The 23,388-nt window shown below is 34.1% G+C and overlaps 1 protein-coding gene across 1 annotated transcript; it reads left to right on the top strand.

The window, feature by feature from the left end:
* The first annotated feature begins 8,063 nt into the window (after window positions 1-8,063).
* LOC111048036 (biotin--protein ligase) lies at window positions 8,064-23,137 on the top strand. Its single transcript, XM_039432833.1, has 7 exons — window positions 8,064-8,260; window positions 9,903-9,935; window positions 10,148-10,336; window positions 11,385-11,699; window positions 13,823-14,926; window positions 16,062-16,682; window positions 23,008-23,137. Exons 2-6 carry the CDS (start codon window positions 9,904-9,906, stop codon window positions 16,234-16,236), a joined length of 1,815 nt encoding a protein of 604 aa, XP_039288767.1. The 5' UTR covers window positions 8,064-8,260; window position 9,903; the 3' UTR covers window positions 16,237-16,682; window positions 23,008-23,137.
* Window positions 23,138-23,388: the final 251 nt, after the last annotated feature.

The following is a 23,388-nucleotide window of genomic DNA, read 5'->3' on the forward strand; positions in this document are numbered from 1 at the left end:
TGTTAATCAATTTATTTGCTATGTAAAAGTATTGTCTCCTGGAAACATTGAGATCCATTCTTATGTTTTCAAATCTCTTTCTGGAAGGACGCAAATTGAGATTTGTATCACGGAAAAGAAAAAGATGTCTATTATTTTTAATGAAAATTATTAGGTTTTTGATATAAAGTTGACGGACTGTTAATACCTTAAACTCATTGAACAAATATTTAGTTGGATACAGACGAGGTTTACCTAGGATAGTTTTAATTAGGTGCTTTTGAATAATAAAAAGTTTGTTAAAATGAGCATTCAAAGCACCTCCCCAAGCCCGAATACCGTATTGTAATACCGATTGTGCATATGAGTAGTATATCAGCTTTGTTATGTTTACATTGTTCAGTTGTTTGATTTGATAAAATTTGTAAATAAGAAATCTTAGTTTTTTACACAAATGTTATCTATATGGGTGTTCCATCTTAGATAGGGATCAATTGTTAGATAGTACCAAAGGCTTTGGCCAGGTCTAGAAAAGTTGATAGCGTTTTATTTTTGTTATTGAAGTTATCTATTACCAATTCCAAAAGTTTAGATATAGCATCTTCTGTTGATTTTCCAGCTTGAAAACCATACTGATTGACATTAATAATTTTGAATTTGTCCAAATAACTCACTAATCTATTTTTTAATAATTTTTCTACAACTTTCGCTAGATTATTAAGTAAACTAATTGGTCGGTAATTGGTAGGATTAGTTGGATCACCTGATTTATGAATAGGAATGATTTTAGCTACTTTGAATTGTTTTGGAAAATAGCCAATTTGAAAGCATTTATTAATTATCTTTTTCAAAGGTTCGGTGATAAATGGAGAAATTTTTTTGAGACAAGTAGAAGTTAGGGTGTCCATACCGGGAGAAGAACTAGCTTTTAAGGAATTTAGGGTGTGGAATATTTCATTTTCATCTGTATTGGATAGAAAGAAGGAATTATATGAAGGAACTGTAGAGTCAATATGGGTATGTTGTCTGTCGCTGACAGGGCTATTATTTATCAATTCATCTGCATACAATTGTCCTATATGAGCAAATTGATGGTTCAGAATTTCAGAATCTATGTTAGGCATACCTGTTTTACGTTTGGTATTCAATAAATCATTTATGCATTCCCATGTTTTTTTAGAATTTCCTCTACACTGATTTAATTTGTTATTGTAGTAGTCATACTTGCATTGCTTAATCATGTTATTTAAAGTGTTTCTATAATTAATATATTGGGTTTTGAGAATTATATTGAAAGGTTGTTTTTTTAGTAATTGATGCATGCGGTCACGATTTCTTATGGAAGTAATAAGACCAGTTGTAATCCAGGGTTTAAGAGGTTTCATTTTGTGTGATAAAGTTTTGATGTAAGTAACTTTCTTTATTTCAGTTGTTAGTTTATTAACAAAGAGATCCACGGCATCATCAACATCCAAATCAATTAGGGAATCTACATCAGACCAGTTGTAATTATTCAAATTTGTAGCTAATTCTCTGAAATTAATCGATTCTTTATAATTCAATTCCTCATTGTCAATTGTGGTTTCTTTACAGTCTCTTCTATACCCAAACTCAAACAGATTATAAAATGATCAGTTATACTTGTTTTAATTATTGCGTCAATAGAATTATTAATATAATTTGAAGAATTTCTGTAGAAAATATGATCTAAGCAAGATTGTGAGCCATTAACTACTCGTGTAGGTTTATTTATGTATGATTTAAAGCCGTTAGATGAAAGTAAGTTGAAGTATTCATTAACAACGTTTGAGTTACGGTTTAAATCTATGTTTAAATCACCAGTTATAATGATGTTTTGTTTTTTAATCCCATTCAGGTAATCAATACATTCATTTAAACTATTGATAAAAATATTTGAATCCGAAGAAGGTGATCTGTAAATAGCTACTATGGTTAATTCAATATTATAATTCAGTAAGTATCATTCTCATTGCATCATTTAATGACACAAGTCCAACAATGGACTTTAAATTTTTAATAGACGTTGGACAATATATTTACTCTACGATGATGCACAGTCGTCATACATAATGTTGTGTCATCACAGCGAAATGCTTCGAGCAACATTTTTTGAAGTTAGGTTTTTGTATCTCCGCTTTTTGTTGTTTATTTTTTCTCCGCTGCTCTATTTGAGGTTAAATAATCTTCTATCTTTATAATTTGTAATTTTCCATTAGTTTATTTACTGTTATTGGTTGTTTATTTTATGTTAGTAGCCTCTCGCTGATGATTAACATGCATGATGACATGTGTATGTGCATCATAAACATTGGGCTGCCATCCATGTCTGTAATTAAGCAGAAAGCTGAATCCCTGTAGTTCTATAATTTCCACTTAACGTGAAACTCACTCTAGGAAGCTATTATAAACAAACTTGACTAAAGTAGAAGTGAGGGCCAATCTACGTGAGACGTTTTTCAGGCGATACGAGACGGCAGAGCAGGAAGATCTCTGATTGGCTGATTGTATTGGCGTTCGGGAACAGCTTAATCAATCGGAGAGCTTCCAGCCGTGGCGACTCGTCTGAAAACGTCTCATGTGGCTTGGCTCTAAAGGAAAGTAAAGTCGACTCTGCTAATTACACTTAGTTGTAAATTTACAAACTTATTTATGAGTTTGGATATAGTTTCATCGTCGTTCCGAACCTATCTAAAGCTTTAGGTCCACAAATCTAGTCATCCCTTATCCCAAGACCAGAGTCATCCCCTTATCTCTCAAGACTCTTGAGAGTCAAGAGTCGCAAGTCAAGAAAACTCCAAAATGAAAACATCGAACCTTTGATATCGATACTCGAATAGTATCAAACTTAAAACATCGATCGCAAAAATATCGGTTAGAGACTATCGATATAGTAATACAGAGGTTTGTAAAAATTGCTTCTTTCGGTGAAAACTATCTAAAAAAATCTGGTGTGGCACACTCACACAACTTTCCTTGCCGTTATAAAAATTGATCACCTGACGCTAGTGTTCCCGCGCATCTCAAGTCTATTATTCAAAGATTCGAGCCAGCTGGTGACAGGGCAATAACGCTGGAGACACACGAGGTCTGCTATCTCTTCATAGTGAATCATTTAATAGAATCAACAGTTGCCAACAGTTTGCAATTGGTGTGCCGTGCTATGAATTTAGAAAGTTAATTTTGAATTTAGAATTTAGAAGCACACACAATATAACTTAATAAAAGGGATGTTTGATAAATATACCTAGTGCTAGAGAACGGGAAACCAGAAATGACAAGAGAGACAACGAAATAGAGAGAAGGTATCAACTATATTGTCACCTCTTACAGTTAAATTCAACAATTAATAAAACAAAGAAGTTAATAAAACAAAGAAATCAATAAACAACAAATAAAACAAGAAGAAGAATCATGAAAACCGAAAATAAAATTACTAAATTTAGAAAGTTATCTCTGATATACTTAATTCGGTAATAACCTACTCTGTATGCTCTACATTTTAAAACGTTTTAGATTGAATCATAAAAGCTTAAAGGACTCTAATTTCAAAAGAGCAATTATTGAAAATTATCATCGATATGTCTCAGAAGTTAATCATCAATAAGAATAAATATTTTAAGAAAAGATCCACATAAAATTCATAAAATTCTTAGAACATTAAATTTTGAACACACTTGGAAACTTTAAAACACTATCAAAACATTATCAAATATTAATGATCCCCCCCAATAATAACTATTTAGTATCTTTATATCATGAACGCTGCAAGGACAAACATTCCTCAAGTATCATATCATGGTATACTACCTTAAAAAAAAACTATTCAAAAATATATGTCATCAAAACAAATTTAGGAAAGGTTAGGGTCCTTGAAACTTCATTTGATCCTTTACAACTTTAAGATGAGAATTATTTTAAAACATTAAATTTAATCAATAAGGGACATTTAAAAAATTCATGTACTCATTCAACTTTTAGTAGTTTAGAAGATTATAATTATTTATAAATTTAAAGAAAACTGAAATTCCCAGCTGGATCCTTACAGAGAAAATATGGCCTCACTTTTCAATGTAAAGATACAACCGAAAATCTATTACTCAAACCAAATTAATGAAATTAATAATCTATCTATCCCCAATAATATCTCAAAATTATGATTTAACAAAAGTCTAATTCCGCACGTTTTACTTGATTGAAAGTCTGTCGTCACTAAAACCCATTTTGTCACATCCGGAGTTCCTGGGACGTTCGTTTAATTTGGAAAAAAGTTGTTACCTCATAGCTGTTTCTTCAAATTGAATCTAGGCTCGGTGATCGAGCTCTACACGTCCAGATGGACAGGAGACAGCATACCCCAAGCTAGGACGGCCATCGATTCAGAGGCGTCTCAGCGGCTTGAAGACACACGTTCATGAACCCATGAAATGATGGATTCGTACGTTGATCCCGTACTTACACCGCTGTTAGAATAAAAAAATAAACTAGGATAATACAAATTAACTTAACTTCAGTTATATAATAAAATCAAGGCATTACCTACTTCAATCTCTTGATTTAAAAGAATAGATTTATTTGTAATAAGGGTTACGCCCTATACACAAAGCGATGAGTGCATAGTCTTCCATAATAGGCCTACATAGTACATAATTCACAAGTTGATTGAACACTTTCCATATCAACTTTCGAGTATAGTTGTTTAATATCAAAAAGATTCTCTTGAAAAATTATATGATATTTAGGTGATTTCTCCCTAATCAAAATCATTGAAATGATTCAAATATGACAAATAAAGATGATAAAATTACTAATAGAATTAATCATAAAATACAGTCTCTGAAAATCTCACAAATTGACAGATCTATTTTTATAAATAATAATAGCTTTCTCTTCAGAAATAATACAAGCCAAAAATATCTTAATTCCTTCTAATAGGCACTCTATATTTCTACAAAACATATACCGTTCATTTTCTTACAACATTTTCAGTTTGAATTACCATTTCCATCTTCCATTCAAATCAAAAGGACTATTCTCAATTTTTACACTTAATTACGGTACATTACAATAAATACTTTGATGGAAGCTTTCATTGAAGATAATTTCCTTAATTATATTATAAATCTATGACGTACCTTTAGTAGCGGTTATAGGAGAAAAATCTCCATTGTGAGGTGACAATTTGATACTCTCTCTCTTCTTAATTAAAGCGATTACATAGGCAAAAGACTAAAAATGCTGCTGGAACAAAAGGTTCCAGAGCCAAATACTAAAAAAAGCCTAAAGCTGGCATGGAAGCCAAGATTAATACCAAGTTCTGAACAGATTACATTATTTAGTACTGCTTATGTCGGAGGACAGACGCTGAGTGAAGCCACTTCGCTTTTCTCGTCTTGAGGTGGACAGTTGTGAGATCGTCCATACTAAATAGACCTAACCAACACCAACTGTGATTCGCAGTTACTATACTCTAGAAAAATTTCCACCAATAGAAAGGGACGTTACAACTACAACTTAAGATACATTCTCCCACCAAGTGACAGCTATTTTTCCTAGGCAGCTATAAATTCCTTACCTTATAAGGTTGTGAACCAGACTTATATTCTAGGAAAATCGTTGATCTTCCCACAACTTCTACACACACACCTATAGAGTCGACACTACACAACGCAAAAAGCGAGGTTCATGAACTAGACTGTTGCTCCAGGAAAATTGATGTTATTCCTAGGATCCTAGCTTCTACGCACACACTTACAGAGTCAACACAACACAACACAGAAAAGCAGAACAGCAAAATCCATTTTTATAACAGGCTAACTTCTCAGGCTAATTTGCATAATTCTCATCACTCATACTTGTAACAATAAATATTGCTACATTGGATAATCACATTCTCTCGAATTTTGAGCTTATTTTTAATTTTAGGTGAAAATGTTACTGAGCATTAATTGTAGATATTCTCATGCTCAATCTATTCCACTTGAATTTTTTTGTTTAAATTGTATCTGAAGCCTGGTAATTGAGAATCTAGAATCAAACTTTGCATCGATGGGGCAGAGCTCCTGAAATTTTTACAGATATGGGACTTGTGGCAGTTGATAGAGCTTATTGATGACTATTTCAGGTACCGTATAACTTTAATCAAAATCGTTGGAGCTGTTTTCGAGAAAATCGCGAAAAACCCTGTTTTTGACAACAATTTCGCCATCTTGAATCGCATTTGATCGAGATTGTTCGTGTCGGATCCTTATATTGTAAGGACCTTACGTTCCAAATTTCAAACCATTCCGTTTATTGGGAGATGAGATATCGTGTACACAGACGCACTCACATACTGTGTGATACTATGTACACACTAGTGTCATCATTGGATCTGATATAAGCTCACAAAGAAAACTTAAGAATGGTCTGCCTCAGGGCTCAGTTCTTGCCCCTCTCTTGTTCAGTCTCTATATTGCTGACATGCCAGAAACCTTGACTAGAAAACATGGCTATGCTGATGACTGGGTATTATCAACACAGTGTAAATCATTTGAAGAGTCAGAGAAAATTCTTACAGATGACTTGAGAGAGATGGGTAGGTACTTTCGAAGATGGCGTCTCCAACCAAATGCCAGCAAAACAGAAGTTGCATGCTTCCACCTGAATAATAGAGAAGCTAACAGAGAGCTAAGAATTCAATTCGAGAATAGAAGCCTTAAACACAATAAGGCTCCAAAATATTTGGGCGTGATACTTGATAGGACACTTTCATTCAAAGAGCACCTAACAAAGACAGCAGAAAAACTAAAAACCCGAAACAATATTATGCAAAAACTTTGTGGAACATCATGGGGAGCTTCAGCATCTACATTACGCTCTACAGCCCTAAGCCTTGTCTTTTCAGCTGCTGAGTACTGTGCTCCAGTCTGGATGAATAGCTCTCATGTTCATAGGGTTGATGTTCAGCTAAATAACTCAATGAGAATGATAGGTGGTGTTCTGAAATCTACCCCTGTGGAATGGCTCCCGGTGTTGAGTCACATCCCACCCCAAATCTTCGACGCATGAATGCCCTTACTAGAGAGTACAAGAAGATACAGGAAAATCGAAGCCTGCCAATACATGAGGATATACAAGATGCCAATCAGAGCCGTCTGCAATCTCGTAAGCCACCGGTTAGGACGGCAATTACAGCCTTAGATTCAGGTTTCCGTATAACTGAGGCCTGGCAACAAGCGTGGTCAGCAAAGCAGAACATTGACATCCCATTTGTAACCAAAAGGCCACCAGGCTTCGATTTGCCTCGTAAAACATGGTCGGCATTGAATAGGGTACGAACTCATCATGGTAGATGTGCCTATCTGATGCATAAGTGGGGGAAGGCTGACTCCCCTTTCTGTGAGTGTGGAGCAGTCCAGACTGTGAGACACATAGTGGAGGAATGTCCCAGATCAGCATACACGGGTGCACATGAAGATTTCCTGTGGCTAACCAGCATCAATAGCCTACTTAAATACCCTGGAAGCATGCCTCTAATTTCCAGGTCAAAAGTGACTAAGATATTTTCATTCGATTTATATATGAATTTTCTATTGTTTTCTTTTTTTTCGAATTTTGTGATCATAAATGTGTTGTGTATACTGCCATACGCTAAATAAATAACTAGTGTACATACACTCACATACACACACACACATACAGACCAATACCCAAAAACCACTTTTTTGGACTCAGGGGACCTTGAAACGTATAGAAATTTAGAAATTAGGGTACCTTAATTTTTTTCGGAAAGCAATACTTTCCTTACCTATGGTAATAGGCTAGGGCAAGGAAAGTAAAAAAAGAACACGGTAGCAGCTTGGATAAAAGCTGAATAAATTATCTATCTCTCTATGTGGGTAGGTATTAGGTGATAGTTTTGCACTTTTGCAAGAATTTCAATAAGAATAGAAATATCGATATATCGAAGAAAAAGCATCGGCAGCGGAAACTATCGATTAGTCACAATCGATGTCTGATATATCGATTATTGGTGGAATAATATCAATATTTCCGATTTATCGATAACATGTTTTTGTTTTGTTTTTGTAGTTTAGATTTTTAGGTTAGAGTATTGATAGAGAACCTGTATGTGTGAATATAGTTCTGTTTTTGAAGGAAATAACTTTTTACATTCTGATTTCAATTTGCTAATTCATTAGAACTGGTTTCTGAGTTCCTGAGATAGATTGAAAAAATAATTTATCATTTTATTCTAGAGAGTATTTTTATAATAAGTAAGGTAAGGTTACTTATTAGTACTTGATTATAATTATTTTTATTTAGACTCAATTTAGAAGAAACTTGAAGAATAATTGAAATATATAATTTTGGGGTTACTTTTAACTTTTGAGTGATACTTGATGTCATTGCCAAGAACTAGAGTTTCCAGATTGACAGTGTCATTTGATAACCCAAGAAGGGTTGTAAAGGCGCTGGAACGCCAAAGAAATGCTTCTCATCCAATACAGGGGTCTATACTATACTGCAGCCTTTTCCTCAATGTTGATGTGAATTTTGCTTGCTGCATATCTTGCACTTCTCTTGGCAGAATGTTGAAGCATCTTATGACCCGAGTTGGGAAGCTGTTGTGGGTCCCCACCAGTCTGCATTAAGACATCTGGGAGGATGACGAGTGTTTTGGTTGCGTATGTCACTCCTTAGGCAGCTACTCTCGAGCCTTCTTAAAATGCCACAGTGGGCACAGTAAATACTGGCTGTAGACTGTGAGATTGCCAAGGCTCTTGGTACGTCAGTGATTCCTGTATAGCCCGCCTAAGTCATCAACCTCAGTGCTCTCTTCTGCATATCTTAAGCAGTATATCCTGAATGTCAAAAACATGTCCCCAAATAAGCACTCCATACATCAGATGAATGAATGAAAGTGCATGGTATGCGACCACAAGACAGTTATGGTCAAACTTATAAGGTACGAACAAGGATGGATGTCTTTTTCTCGTTTAGCTTCAACTTGTTTGCAGCAAACCTCAGCTTTGCCTCCTCAACCAGACTGGTACACCTGGTCTGCACCTATTGCACTGAGGAAGCCCTGGAGATCAATGTGGTGGCGTCTACAAAGAGTACTGCACCCTGGTTGCTTGTGAAGTCATTCATGAGCAGAATAAACAACAGTGACTCCAAAACAGGTCCTTGTGGAACTCCATCATTCTCACTGGCAGTTTGGATGCATCACCACCAAACTGAACCATCTGCCCTCTGCTCCTCAGGTAGGACTGTGCCACCCAGTTCGTACCTCTGAAGTTTGATGGTCAGGAACTTAAGCGACACACAGTCAAAAAGCCTTACTGAGGTAACAAATCACTAGAGCAAGAGAGTCTTCAGCCTTGAAAGTGCTTTGTATTTTGGAAGTTAATGCCAGCAAAGCACTGATGGTGGAGCGTCCATGTCTAAATCCATCCATTTTAAAATGGTGTAAGCAGATTGTTACCTTCCTAGAACTCCACCAGTTGTTGCTTCATTTCCGTTTCTATAATTTTTGACAATAGTGGAACTATAGAGATTGGCCTATAGTTTGCAAGGTTTTCACTATCTCCTTTTTAGTGAATTGGCACGGTCCTTTCTACTATGAGGATATCAACGTACTTCTTTGTTCAATGTATCTACTTTGAGTGTAACAATGTACTTCAAGGCTATACGCAATGATCTATTAATACGTTTTACATTTATTTGTTTTACTATTGGATTAAAAGAAAAAGTAGTTTTATTATAAAACTTGATTTGTTATTAAACCTCTTATTTCTTAACAAGAGTAGCCCTACAAGCTGTGTATAGATAAATAATATGGCAATATTAAAATTGATATTCTATGACATGAAACTGCAGATAATCCAAGTAGTTAATAAAATTAAATTTTGTTGTTTCAGAATGAGTTATGAACAACTACGAGGTTTCATACAGTAAGTAGCATAAACCGTAAATTTGTTTTTAATTTCACAGTTTTTTATATTTAGCCTAATAGTATTTGAAAAGTATCAAAATTTATTATTAATCAACTATTATTTTATTGATTCATTCTATCAATTATCTATTAATCGTTCATCTTCTTATCCATTCATGATCGCTTTGAGTATTAGTACCTATCGTTAGTTGGTATTTATTATGATTACAGGAATTTGAAAAGTTGGATTCCATTAGCGTTTCCTGTGATTGCAATGGACGAAGTGCAGAGAAGGCAGATAATACCTTACCAAAAGCCACCAGCTTCCACAAAACCACCAAATGTCATAGTTTATTCGGAAAGTTCTGAATCAATTGAGAATATCAAAAAGACATTGTCAAATGTTCTTAACGTGCAAAGGTGAGGAGTACCGTAGTTATTTCCCTATTATAGATACGACTTGTATTTATAGTAACTTGAATTAATTGAGATTGAGACTGAAAAGTCAGCATATAATTAAAATGTGTTCACTATCCTTGTCTGTCATCAGAAAAAACAGACTGCTCAATCCTCTTCCTTTTCTGCACCGTTCACAAATTATTTGTGTTCTGAGATGGACAAAGTGCTCAGAAGACAGATTCTTTCTCTTTCTTCAGGTACCTTCTCCATTACGGAGGTTGGCTACCATCATAGCAATTCTAACTTTGTTAATTGCTGCTCAGAAGAGGTCCTGTGACGTGCAGGTGAATGCTTCTCTCAGGTTTCTCAAACCAAGATTTTCTTCCACGTCCCACTGAACGCTTACTTAGGGCCGGTTTCCAAGCTCTGGATTTAGCTAAGTTTTAGATTTCAAACAGCTGGAGTCAGAAAATTGGCTTTCCAAAACGGGGCGTGGTAGTAGTTTTTATGATAATCTCTATATTTCCATTTCTATAATTGGATACGTTTTCCTTGACGAAATGAAACATTCCTAAATAGTTCAAAATAGCTGAAACTTTACACTATTTTCTCTTTATTTTATTTTGTGTTCAATTTTCTAGTTTTTCAAAATTCAATTTAAACGGGGAATGCGACTACGCCCCGTTTCGGAAAGCCAATTTTCTGACTCCAGCTGTTTAAAGTCTAGAACTTAAATCCCGAGTTCGGAAACCGGCTCTAAATATTTTTCATTGGAAAAAGACAGATTATAACTTACCCAGAAGCACTATATAGCTTCCACCACACCACCAAATATTATAGTTTATTATGAAAGCGCTTAATGTTAGTTCGGAAAGTTTTGAATAATTATGAACTTTTTCAACGAAATTCAGGGAAACAACAATTTTGGGTATTGCATGCTTTTCCTTCGTCAATAATTTCTATGGTTTGTGTATTTTTAATGGAATAATAATAACATATATAATATTAATAATAGAATAATATGTAATAACATTATGATTGTGTATGACTAAATTAACAAATGTTGCAGGTACACAATTTATCCGCTTAATTTGAGCCAGATGTCGACATCGCCGTGGCTAAACCAGGCTAGTCTGGTAGTAGTGGCGGGCAACGTTCCAGCCAGCCTGATCCCTCGACTACAGACCTACGTCACTCAAGCCAATGGCAAACTGCTCTGCATTTGCTCCGATCTCATTCAGACTTTTCTGCCCGACTTTCAAGCGTCCGAAAACGTCGCAGACAACTCAGCGACCACGTTCTCTTATTCGACCTGGAAAAACATTACTTTAACGCGTAATGCCCGTACGTACTGGAAGAAATCTCATGGAGACGAGGATGACAGGTATGTAGAGTTACACTATAGTATTATTCACGTAAATGATAGGAGGCATTGTTTCTACTTTTCCTTTCTCACCGCCTTTTATAGTGAATAGCTGTGGTTCAAGTTATACTCGATAACTCAAGTTTTTATTTTTTTAAGCTGTTATTTTAAATGGTTGAGTGGACATTACTTTTCAAACTTCACCACGTCAACAAATAAATAAAAAGTATTTTATTTATAAAATAGAATTATAGTACCCTTTTTTGAAATTAATAGAATAACAGATTAAAAATACAAATTATAACAACTAGTTTCAGTGAATCACACCATCTTCAGGTTTAAACAAATAATTTTTAAACAAACGTTTTACTAATCGTAAAACGATTAGTTGTTATAATTTGTATTTTTAATCTATTGTTTTATTTATTTCAAAAATGGGTACTATAATTCTGTTTTATTAATAAAAATAAGTAGCCTTGAATTCATACATTTTAAGAAAATAAAAAGTCATATATCTGACCTGATATAAATTGTAGTCCATACTAAACTGGTAGTCCTTTATTTTTCTTAATAGACTACAAACGATTTGGCAACGGTGCGGAGCTATCGACCTTTTGCAATGAGATACAATAACAACCCAATGTTGATCAGGTGCTGCTGACTTCATAACGTGAATCACACTAGATTTCAATTATATCACATCTGATATTCTATATATTGTATACAGATATATCTGATCTGAAATTATTTGTTGTTACTTGTTAATAATTTAATCATATCTCAAATTTATTACATTGAAGGAAACATATCTTTTCATGATTTAATAGTAGATTTTATTGTTAAATTGTCATCCTGTCATTTATTGGAATAAGTTGAAATATTCAATGTTTATGCAGTTTATCTCAGTCAAAGAGGCTTTCTGTGTACAATTTCACAGCTACCATTAATGAATCCCATGCCCTAGAGAGAATGGCACAATAGCTCAACTCAGTGTGAGTTGAAATCAGTGAAAAGAAATAGTTGAATATCATTCTGCTGACTCGTCTGAAAACGCCTTATATGGTCTCACCCTTAGGGTCGAGCAAGCCTATCGCTTAATTTTCTTCTCACTTGTCTAAGCAATGCCATGCAATCAAGCCAGCTGACAGCTGATTGTTTTTTCGATTAAAGCCCGGGCCACACTTATAATAATGCAGCGATTCTTCTCTTGTCGGATAGTTGTGAGGGGTGGAGGGGTGCTGGTGGAACAGATCAAATGACGGACATGTGTGGCATGCACCTTTTTAGGCCGTTGTCATCCGTGATCGGATCGGAACTCTGCATGATAAGTGTGGCATGGGCTTATTTCTAGCACTACTCTCCAGTCTTGTCAATTCGTTGGGCATGACACTTATGTGGTTTCTATTACAATAGTCATCAATTAATATTACTGCTATAATTCTACTGAGAGCCCAAAAGTTTAATCACATTGGATGCACGTAGGTGCACGCGAGACCATGCATGCCCACGCGTGCAGATGAGAAACAAAAACTGGAAAGAGCCATAGAAACACGTTGTGACTTGTCTGTCGCTGCTCACACTGACACGCCACCAACAAGTGCTCGCGTTCAGTGTGTGTGTTTCTATGGTTCTCTCCAGATAGATTTTGTTTCTCATCGGCACGCGTGGGCATGCTTGGTCTCGCATGCACTTGCACATACTTGCATCCAATGCAATCATATCTCTACTAGTGAGAGATAGATAGATTGAGAGAGAGAGAGAGAGAGAGAGAGAGAGAGAGAGAGAGATAGAGATCACAGGAATGTGTCTTGTATTCATATTACCTGATTTTACTGACCCTACTGAACTTGTAATAAGAGTGTATGACAATTTTGATTTTCGTGTATTACAGTACTGGGAAAGTATAACATTTTTGTAGAGAGAGAAAAAACTTTATAATTTCTTGAAATGCCTTTTTCTCCTTTACAAATGTCGCAAATTTCAAGTAGTTGATAATTTTACTGGAAATAAGTTGATAAAAACACACTTTTCTATTCTCCATTCATTTTTAAATCATTCCCAGTCATTTGAATGGGACACACTCACAATCATCTAACTCCTCACTTTCTCAAGCATATTTAAAACTACTTTTTCCTCTTTTCCAGCAATCTCTGCGACAAGATCACCAACACTACATTGAACGATTACAAGTTGGATGTCAAAGTTCTAAGCACAGATGAATCCATCCTCTTAGCCACAACCCCCCAAGGAGGCAAGATGCTCTTCTCTCAAGTACACCTTGAAGGCAGTTCGAAGACCTCTCACCACTTGGACCTAACACAAGATGCAACACGACTCGATATCTTGAAAGATTTGCTTTCAACTCATCTTGGGCTGCAATGCGGTCAAGTTATGGTTGAACCTGAGTATACACCGGGATATTTGTTGGGCACTAAACAAGCTAAGCAGGATTTTTTGGATTTGTTGAAAGATGATGGAGGAGGTGGTGATGCTTTGAAGATTGATGGGAATGTGTATAAATTTTGCAAAAGTAAAGATACTGAGAGGATGGAAAAACCTTCATCGAATTTTTCCCCGATATTTGCCGATGTCGAATCGGATAGTTTCAAGGAGGACGTTTATTTGAAACACTTGAAAACCCAAAAAATCGGGAAGGCTTTGGTTCATTCTAAGGTGATGACCTCTTCTATGGTGTGGATTAACGCACTGCCTGGTGACGGATTAGCGGTGGTCGCTTACTTACAGACCCGAGGGGTTGGTAGAGGGGGCAACACCTGGCTAAGTCCAGAAGGTTGCGCTATGTATTCTGTACAACTCCACATTCCGTTGGACTCGATCCTGGGGCAGCATTTGCCGCTGCTGCAAATCATCGTTACGTTGGCGACAGTTTCAGGAATCTGCGCGAAACCGGGCCTCGAGAAGTTGGATTTGCGGCTGAAGTGGCCGAACGACATTTACGCGGGAAGCGGCATCAAGATCGGTGGCGCAGTGGTAACGAGTAGTAGCATGAATGGAGTGGCCACCTGTTGTCCGGGTGTCGGTGTCAATCTGTTCAATAGAGAGCCCACCACCTGTGTCAACGAGATGATAGACGAGTTGAATAGAGTGGCCGGCACTGATGTGGCTCCCATTTCGTTCGAAGAGTATTTCGCACTCACTTTCACTGAGATGGAGAGGTTGATTGATATGGTGCAGAGCGGCCGATTGGAGGAAGTGCTCGAGCTTTATTACGATTTTTGGCTGCACAGGTGAGTCTAGTTTTACTTACATTAGTAGTCTAGTTTTTCTCACTTTATTAATCGATTAAGAAAGTAAGTAGTTGCTTCAAGTGTTTCCCTCTTCTCTATTCGAAATCTCTCTTGTTTTGTGACCTGGTTTACAATAAGCAATATTTTTTACAATACTGTATTCCTACAGTCTGATGATGACCATCAACAGGTCGAAACAATCGTCACTACAAATGTAAGTGCATTTTCACTCCATAAGTGTTTTTTTTTAATTCAAGTTTAATCATAAAAGTACCACAAGCCTGAACGAAAAACGGTTCCAATATACTCATAATACTCATAATACTCATAATGATCTATGTATATTTGTGATTTGGAGTTACATATTTTTTTTTAAATTTAGCAATACATTTCGTTTCAATTACTCAATTTCTTCATTTTTGAAATCAACCTCGTATTGAGGGAAGATATACAATAAAAATATTGACAATAAATCATATTATGTTTTTGGAATTGGAACAATTCTCCAAATATCTTGATAATTAAAGAATATGGTTTATAAACATTTCATATTTTTTTGTGAAACTATCTCAAATTCGTATTATAATCATTCTTAAGCTGCGTTTACACCAAAGTTAATAACAAAATGTTAATAACTTAATCCTTATAGATTCTATTAGATTGAACATAACTTATCATACACATTATGATCATATGTATTTGTCAAGTTCCGTTCATCTAATAGAATCTATAAGGATTAAGTTATTAACATTTTGTTGATAAATTTGGTGTAAACCCAGCTTTAGTATAAGTAATATAAATTTGTATTTATACCTGTTCCAAAAAAAGATAAGATAAGATAGAAAACAAAGTATCAAGTGATCTACTCATCCATATAATCTTTCAAGTTGAGTTTCTCGTCTAATCCTGAATTGACTTCAAACACTGTTATGCTCTAAAATGTTTATTCTTTATTCATTCATACAATAAGTACATCATCGAAATGAAACTAATCTTCAGATAAATAAATCGATTGACCTCCAGCTCTATATAAGATGCTATTTCTTCTGTTATTACACAGAATATAGTATGTTTATAGATATGAAATTACAATAAGATGAATTTGTAATTAGCAAAGATTTTTTTGTCGTTTCAGCAACGCCAGAGTGACAGTTCTGACCCCAGATGGAACAAAAAAGCCGGCCACCATTTTAGGGATCGACGAGTATGGTTATTTGAGAATGAAAGACGATAATGGCGATGAATTCGTGGTTGAGCATGATGGAAATTCGTTTGACATGTTATCGGGGCTGATTGCCCCAAAGGTTTAACTACATTCCATGAGTTCTGAAGTTAAATAACATGAAATCAACAAAGCATAGTTGAAGGATTCATCACTCTAATCAGGTAAAGATTTCATGTTATGAAACTTGAATCATTATTGATCTGTCTTCTCGGGAGTTTCTCTCACTACAGTGAAATTCACTTTAAAGTGTCAGTATCCCTTATAACATCAAACCTCCCAATTCAATCAATGCTATTGATCTCACTGAAGTGAGATTTACTTAGAACTCTCTACATTCCTTATAAATAATTGCTATGCTTCTCATTCAATGAATGCTGTCAGTTTGAAGTGAATCTCGCCATACTATTGGTTAGCCGTCTTGCATCAAGGGTGGAAGTGATGTGGTCCGAGTTGATAGATATTCAGAATATCTTGTAGTATAATACTGTAGTACCTATATGTCCCATATATTACGTAAGCCGCCATTTTTAGGTAATTTGCATTATTTATAAGTTTAGAATTCACATTCTACATCTGTTCTCAATAAAACTTTATTTTGAAAATGTTATTTTAAATTTTTATACATATATTCTATTTAAATAAACGATTTATTCAGTAATTTGTTAACCCTGCCTTGGTGACACCATGGAACAATGCAACAAACATTTACGATAATAAATTCTCCGTCAAAAAATTTGTCCGTCTATTGATAACTCTGACATTTACTATAAAGTTCCATAGATCTCGAATTGAAGATTCGATTCCAATGTGAGAAGAAAAATGTAATATTACAAATACCCCCCTCTTGACATAAAAAAATTTTACTGTTTGAAAATTTAAAGAAAAAATTTACATTGACCCTAATGAAAATTGTTGAAATTTAAATTTGAGAACAGTAACAATTTTTTCTAGAAAAACAATACATGTCACCCTATAATTGAAAATTATTATAAAAATTCATCAATAGCATTTGTTATATGTTTCCAAACAATATCTCAAAATATAGAATATCAATATTACATTTGATTTAGCTTTATAATTTAAAGAAAAATATCTCAACAGAAAGTTTAACATGTAAAGAATAGTTTTTTGAAATTGCACATAAATTAATAGATAGAAAAATTCAATTTTTATTGCATAAAAAAAATTTAGTATGTTGAATAAAAAAATTTATTATTATTATTTATTTTTTAAATGAATTGATGAATTGTTACATTTAATTTTCACATAAAATTTCAATAAATCAAAAAATGTTCATTTCTTTTACTATTGACGCGGTTGATTTTATTGATGCACATTTTGGAAAACAGTCCGTTAAGGCACTCAGTATGATTTTCAGTTAAGTGTGACTCCAATGTGATGACGTTAAGTGTTGGGCTGATCTGGATGCACGTAGTGTTGGGCTGATACTTGTAGTCAACTGATGCATATCAAACTCGATACAGGTGACATCTCAGTTAGCATTGCTTCATGTTTGTAGTAGACGGCTGCATACCAAACTCGATACAGGTGACATCTCAGTTAGCATTGCTTCATGTTTGTAGTAGACGGCTGCATTCCAAATTCAATACAGAGTCACATAAATTTTGTATCATATTTGTAATTATACAATGTACATTTCAGGCTTGAAATGACAATGTAATTCGTTTTTTGGAAAAGAGATAGACGCTGCATACAGGATTAATTTAGGTGAGGATTAATTTAGGTAAGGTTTGGTTTTTTGATATTTTCAGCTTTCAAGGTTTAGAGTTCTGCATACAGGAATAATTTAGGAGAGGATTTTTTGAATCAATTCTTTCATGATACTGTGACTGTTCTTCTGAATTCAAAGTTGTGAATGTGAACATGGATGGCAATTACCTCCAGGTAATGCAGTAGTGTTGAAGTTTGAGATACAGAGTCAGCAATAAGCATTGGCATTGCTATTGGCGTATGCTTTGGTGTCGGCTTTGGCATCGGCGTTGATATTGGCATTGGCGCAGGCATTGGCATTGGCGCAGGCATTGGCATTGGCGCAGATTTTGGCATTGGCGTAACTATTGGCATTGGCGCAGGCATTGACATCAGCACAGGCATCGGCGTTGATTTTGGTGTTGATTTTGGTGTTGGCATCAGCATTGGCGCAGGCATTGGCGTAGCTATTGGCATTGGTGCAGGCATTGACATCAACACAGGCATCAGCGTTGATTTTGGTGTTGGCATCAGCATTGGCACAGATTTTGGCATCAGCATTGACGCAGATATTGGCTTCGGCATTGGCATTGGCGCAGATTTTGGCATTGGCGTAGATTTTGGCATTGGCGCAGGCATTGGTGTAGCTATTGGCATTGGTGCAGCATTGGCGCAGATTTTGGCATTTTGGCGTAGTTATTAGTGTTGATATTGTTGTAGGTATTAGTGTAGGCATCAGCATTGATTTTGGCGTAGTTATTGGTGTTGATATTGGTGTTGACATTGGCATAGTTATTGGCGTTGGCATCAGCACAGGCATCGGCGTAGATTTTGGCGTAGTTATTGGTGTTGACATTGGCGTAGTTATTGGTGTAGGCCGCAGCGTAGATTTTGGCGTAGATATTGGCGTAGTTATGTCACACTAGTTTGAAAATCACCCAAATGTTCTTAACACTCTTCATGGCGTTCACTTGTTACTGATTTCAAGATTCACATGATAACTATTTCAATATTAATGTCTGTGCTGTACCTGTTATCTTAAAATGCTTATAAACTAAGAAGAAAAACTTGATTAGGCTATCAATACAATCTAATACACATTAAAATTATTTCAAGTATCTATGAAATTGAAATTTGTTAACATCTTATTATACAGTCAGCAATACATAAATTGTGAAATATGGACATATCAATGATAAATTTAAAAAAAATTCATTTTCATCTATTCACTGTTCAAATATCAAAATTTTAATCCATTCTTCAAAATAGAAATATAATTTCATAACACCCTGTATCATTATCAAAATTGTAAAAAAACATCAGATTATCACAACAAAATTTAATTTCAATACATATTTCAATAATTTCAGACAATTGGTCTTCTATTCACAATCATTTCATAATATATCTGCATTTCATTATCATTTAATATAACATTTCATTTATAGCATTTATAGCAAGTTCATTTCACATTTATGATTTATCATTCAGGGTTTCAAAATATTTAGTTTTAATTTTGTTCAAAAATTGTATAAAAAGCAAATTATTTAATATTGTTAATCATCGTTTGTTGGATACTACAGTTTATTTCGACTTTTCAATGTTCTAAACACAACTACATTTCATGACAAAACTTTACTATCAATCATTAAACAAGAAACCATTCAAAACATCAATAATATTTTGCTTCAAAGGCAAACAATATTCATCAGTAATCATCATTTTGCATCTATGGCAATCACATTATTAATCATTATTTTGCATCTATGGCAATCAACATAAGTAATCAACACAAAAATATTATCTCATTACTGCCTCTCTAAGTCATAACCTCTGTTATTCCTTCTTTAGGCAATAATGGGTTTCCATCTCAAAAAACAATCACATACCAGCAAAATTCCAATCAACAAACCCCACTAAAAATTCTACATACACTCCAGCATCCATTTCAAACGATAATCAATCATATCAAAATTTATAGAACAAACAAATTTAAAATTTAAAAAAAAAATCAATTACAAAACACTATTTCAATTAATAATATAACAAAACGTTTTAAATTAAACCAATTATTTTTTAAAATAATTTAAAATTTAAAGACTGTATAATAAGTATAAACATTTCAGATTATAATACAAAGATGATCAAGATGAAATATGGGTAAATAAGTTCCCTAAAAATACAAAAAAGAGAAATAGAAAACTGGGTAAATAAATTCCCTAAAACAACACACACAAAATTGATACACTTCACATAAGTGATACATGATGAAAAAATATGTCACAAGCAAACAATTATTTACACTACAATGGATAGATTTTGGAAAAGTTAAGTTTTATCAACAATTTAAAGATTAGGAAAATAAGCTACTATTTCAACTTCCAAAATTATTTCAGAAAAAATACAAATTTAAATGACTATGGACAAGATTGGTTAAGATATGCTTCATAGAAGAAATTTACTGAATATTACACAAAGACAGGAAAGAATCGAAAATTGAAAAGATTAAGGGCCAAGAAAATAGGCTACAGGAAAGAAAAAAGACACAATTATGGACTCTTACCATACACTGTGTAGCGATTATGCTATTCTGAATCCCGGCATAACACAGGATTCCTAATCATTGTGTGTTGGGGAATACCCTTTCATCATGTGATTCATTGTCATCATCTTGTAAGTAAGCAACTTGAAACAACCTTTGAATACTAACACATCAATGGTGACTTTGCGTTTTGTTTTCTTCAAGAGCATGATTTTATTCATGGGTTCAGTTGTTTCAACAAAGCTATTTTGCTCACAAAAGTTAGTCATGTTCACTTGAGAATGCATTACATACACCTTTTCAATTCTCAGTTGAAAGTTGAACTCATCAACTTGACTCAAAGCAACATTCATTTTGTTCACATTATTCCTAACTTCCACAGAAACCTGTCTCATGTAATCATTCATTTTGTTTACAATCTTCCTAACTTTTGATGTAGTAATCTGATCCATAGAAACATTTGATTTGTTTACTGTTTTCCTAACCTTCAATGTAGCAATAGTACTTTCTTGATAGTTGACTTTCAATGAAGACAACTCCCTACCTACTTCTTTATTCAATTCTACTATCTCACTAGGGTTGACTTTTCCAACAACAGTAACTAGGCCTACATTTTCAGAAACTTGAATAAGCTGATCTTGTATCTTAACACTACTATTATCATGCTTCAATTTGTTTTCATCTTCATGATTATCTCTCAATTTTTCATGTGCATCTTTCAATAGAAGGTTTATACTAACCTGCTCTAGTCTTATGCTAGCAAATTCTTGCTTCATATCATCAAACCTAGCATCAAATTAGCATTTTGCTCATCAAACAGTTGTGTTAAGGCAGCTATTAACTCATCATCATTTTTAATATTTTTCATATTGTCTGCCATTTTGCTAGTCTGCACAGATAATATATTCATTAGGACTTGATCTCTCTTGAACTGATTTCCCACTCAGCAACAAACCATTCATAACCTATCAAGATATCTATCCTACTAATAATTTTTTATAACCAGGGATTTCATGGTGTACCATTTGGGACATATTTATTTTGTAATTCTGTCCCACCACAGGGGTAACATTTGCCGTGCTACCAATTTTTCCTTAAACGGTTGGAATAGCATTAACACCTATCAACCTAAGAATAGTTGTCGGCTCCAATAAACTCATAATACTCATAATACTCATAATGATCTATGTATATTTGTGATTTGGAGTTACATATTTTTTTTTAAATTTAGCAATACATTTCGTTTCAATTACTCAATTTCTTCATTTGAAATCAACCTCGTATTGAGGGAAGATATACAATAAAAATATTGACAATAAATCATATTATGTTTTTGGAATTGGAACAATTCTCCAAATATCTTGATAATTAAAGAATATAGTTTATAAACATTTCATATTTTTTTGTGAAACTATCTCAAATTCGTATTATAATCATTCTTAAGCTGCGTTTACACCAAAATTAATAAAAAAATGTTAATAACTTAATCCTTATAGATTCTATTAGATTGAACATAACTTATCATACACATTATGATCATATGTATTTGTCAAGTTCCGTTCATCTAATAGAATCTATAAGGATTAAGTTATTAACATTTTGTTGATAAATTTGGTGTAAACCCAGCTTTAGTATAAAGTAATATAAATTTGTATTTATACCTGTTCCAAAAAAAGATAAGATAAGATAGAAAACAAAGTATCAAGTGATCTACTCATCAATATAATCTTTTAAGTTTAGTTTCTCGTCTAATCCTGAATTGACTTCAAACACTGTTATGCTTTAAACTGTTTATTCTTTATTCATTCATACAATAAGTACATCATCGAAATGAAACTAATCTTCAGATAAATAAATCGATTGACCTCCAGCTCTATATAAGATGCTATTTCTTCTGTTATTACACAGAATATAGTATGTTTATAGATATGAAATTACAATAAGATGAATTTATAATTAGCTAAGATTTTTTTGTCGTTTCAGCAACGCCAGAGTGACAGTTCTGACCCCAGATGGAACAAAAAAGCCGGCCACCATTTTAGGGATCGACGAGTATGGTTATTTGAGAATGAAAGACGATAATGGCGATGAATTCGTGGTTGAGCATGATGGAAATTCGTTTGACATGTTATCGGGGCTGATTGCCCCAAAGGTTTAACTACATTCCATGAGTTCTGAAGTTAAATAACATGAAATCGACAAAGCATAGTTGAAGGATTCATCACTCTAATCAGGTAAAGATTTCATGTTATGAAACTTGAATCATTATTGATCTGTCTTCTCGGGAGTTTCTCTCACTACAGTGAAATTCACTTTAAAGTGTCAGTATCCCTTATAACATCAAACCTCCCAATTCAATCAATGCTATTGATCTCACTGAAGTGAGATTTACTTAGAACTCTCTACATTCCTTATAAATAATTTCTATGCTTCTCATTCAATGAATGCTGTCAGTTTGAAGTGAATCTCGCCATATTATTGGTTAGCCGTCTTGCATCAAGGGTGGAAGTGATGTGGTCCGAGTTGATAGATATTCAGAATATCTTGTAGTATAATACTGTAGTACCTATATGTCCCATATATTACGTAAGCCGCCATTTTTAGGTAATTTGCATTATTTATAAGTAATAGTTTATGCATTCTCTCACTGGTTAAGGTCCTTAATTTTTTAAAGGTTTTCCCAATGTTAAATTTCTCAGAAATCCAAATCTTCAATATCAATCTTGGGTTTCATAGAAGTTCAAAGTTATATTGAGCGGTATTGGGATTTGAAGGAAATATAGGTAGGTACTTAATAGGTTTTGAACCAAAAATATTATAAAGTGAATGACTCTATCAGAGTTTCGCAGAAGACTGAACTGCTTGTTGTTTATCATTGTATAAGTGGCCCTTCTTGAATTTTACTTCATAAAGTCATCGAGAAATTGCAGTCAAAAATGAATAATAGAAATTATTTAAGGTTCAGTTTTACTATAGTCTATCCTT

The sequence above is a fragment of the Nilaparvata lugens genome, chromosome 7, assembly GCF_014356525.2.
Source record: "Nilaparvata lugens isolate BPH chromosome 7, ASM1435652v1, whole genome shotgun sequence".
NCBI lineage: Eukaryota > Metazoa > Arthropoda > Insecta > Hemiptera > Delphacidae > Nilaparvata > Nilaparvata lugens.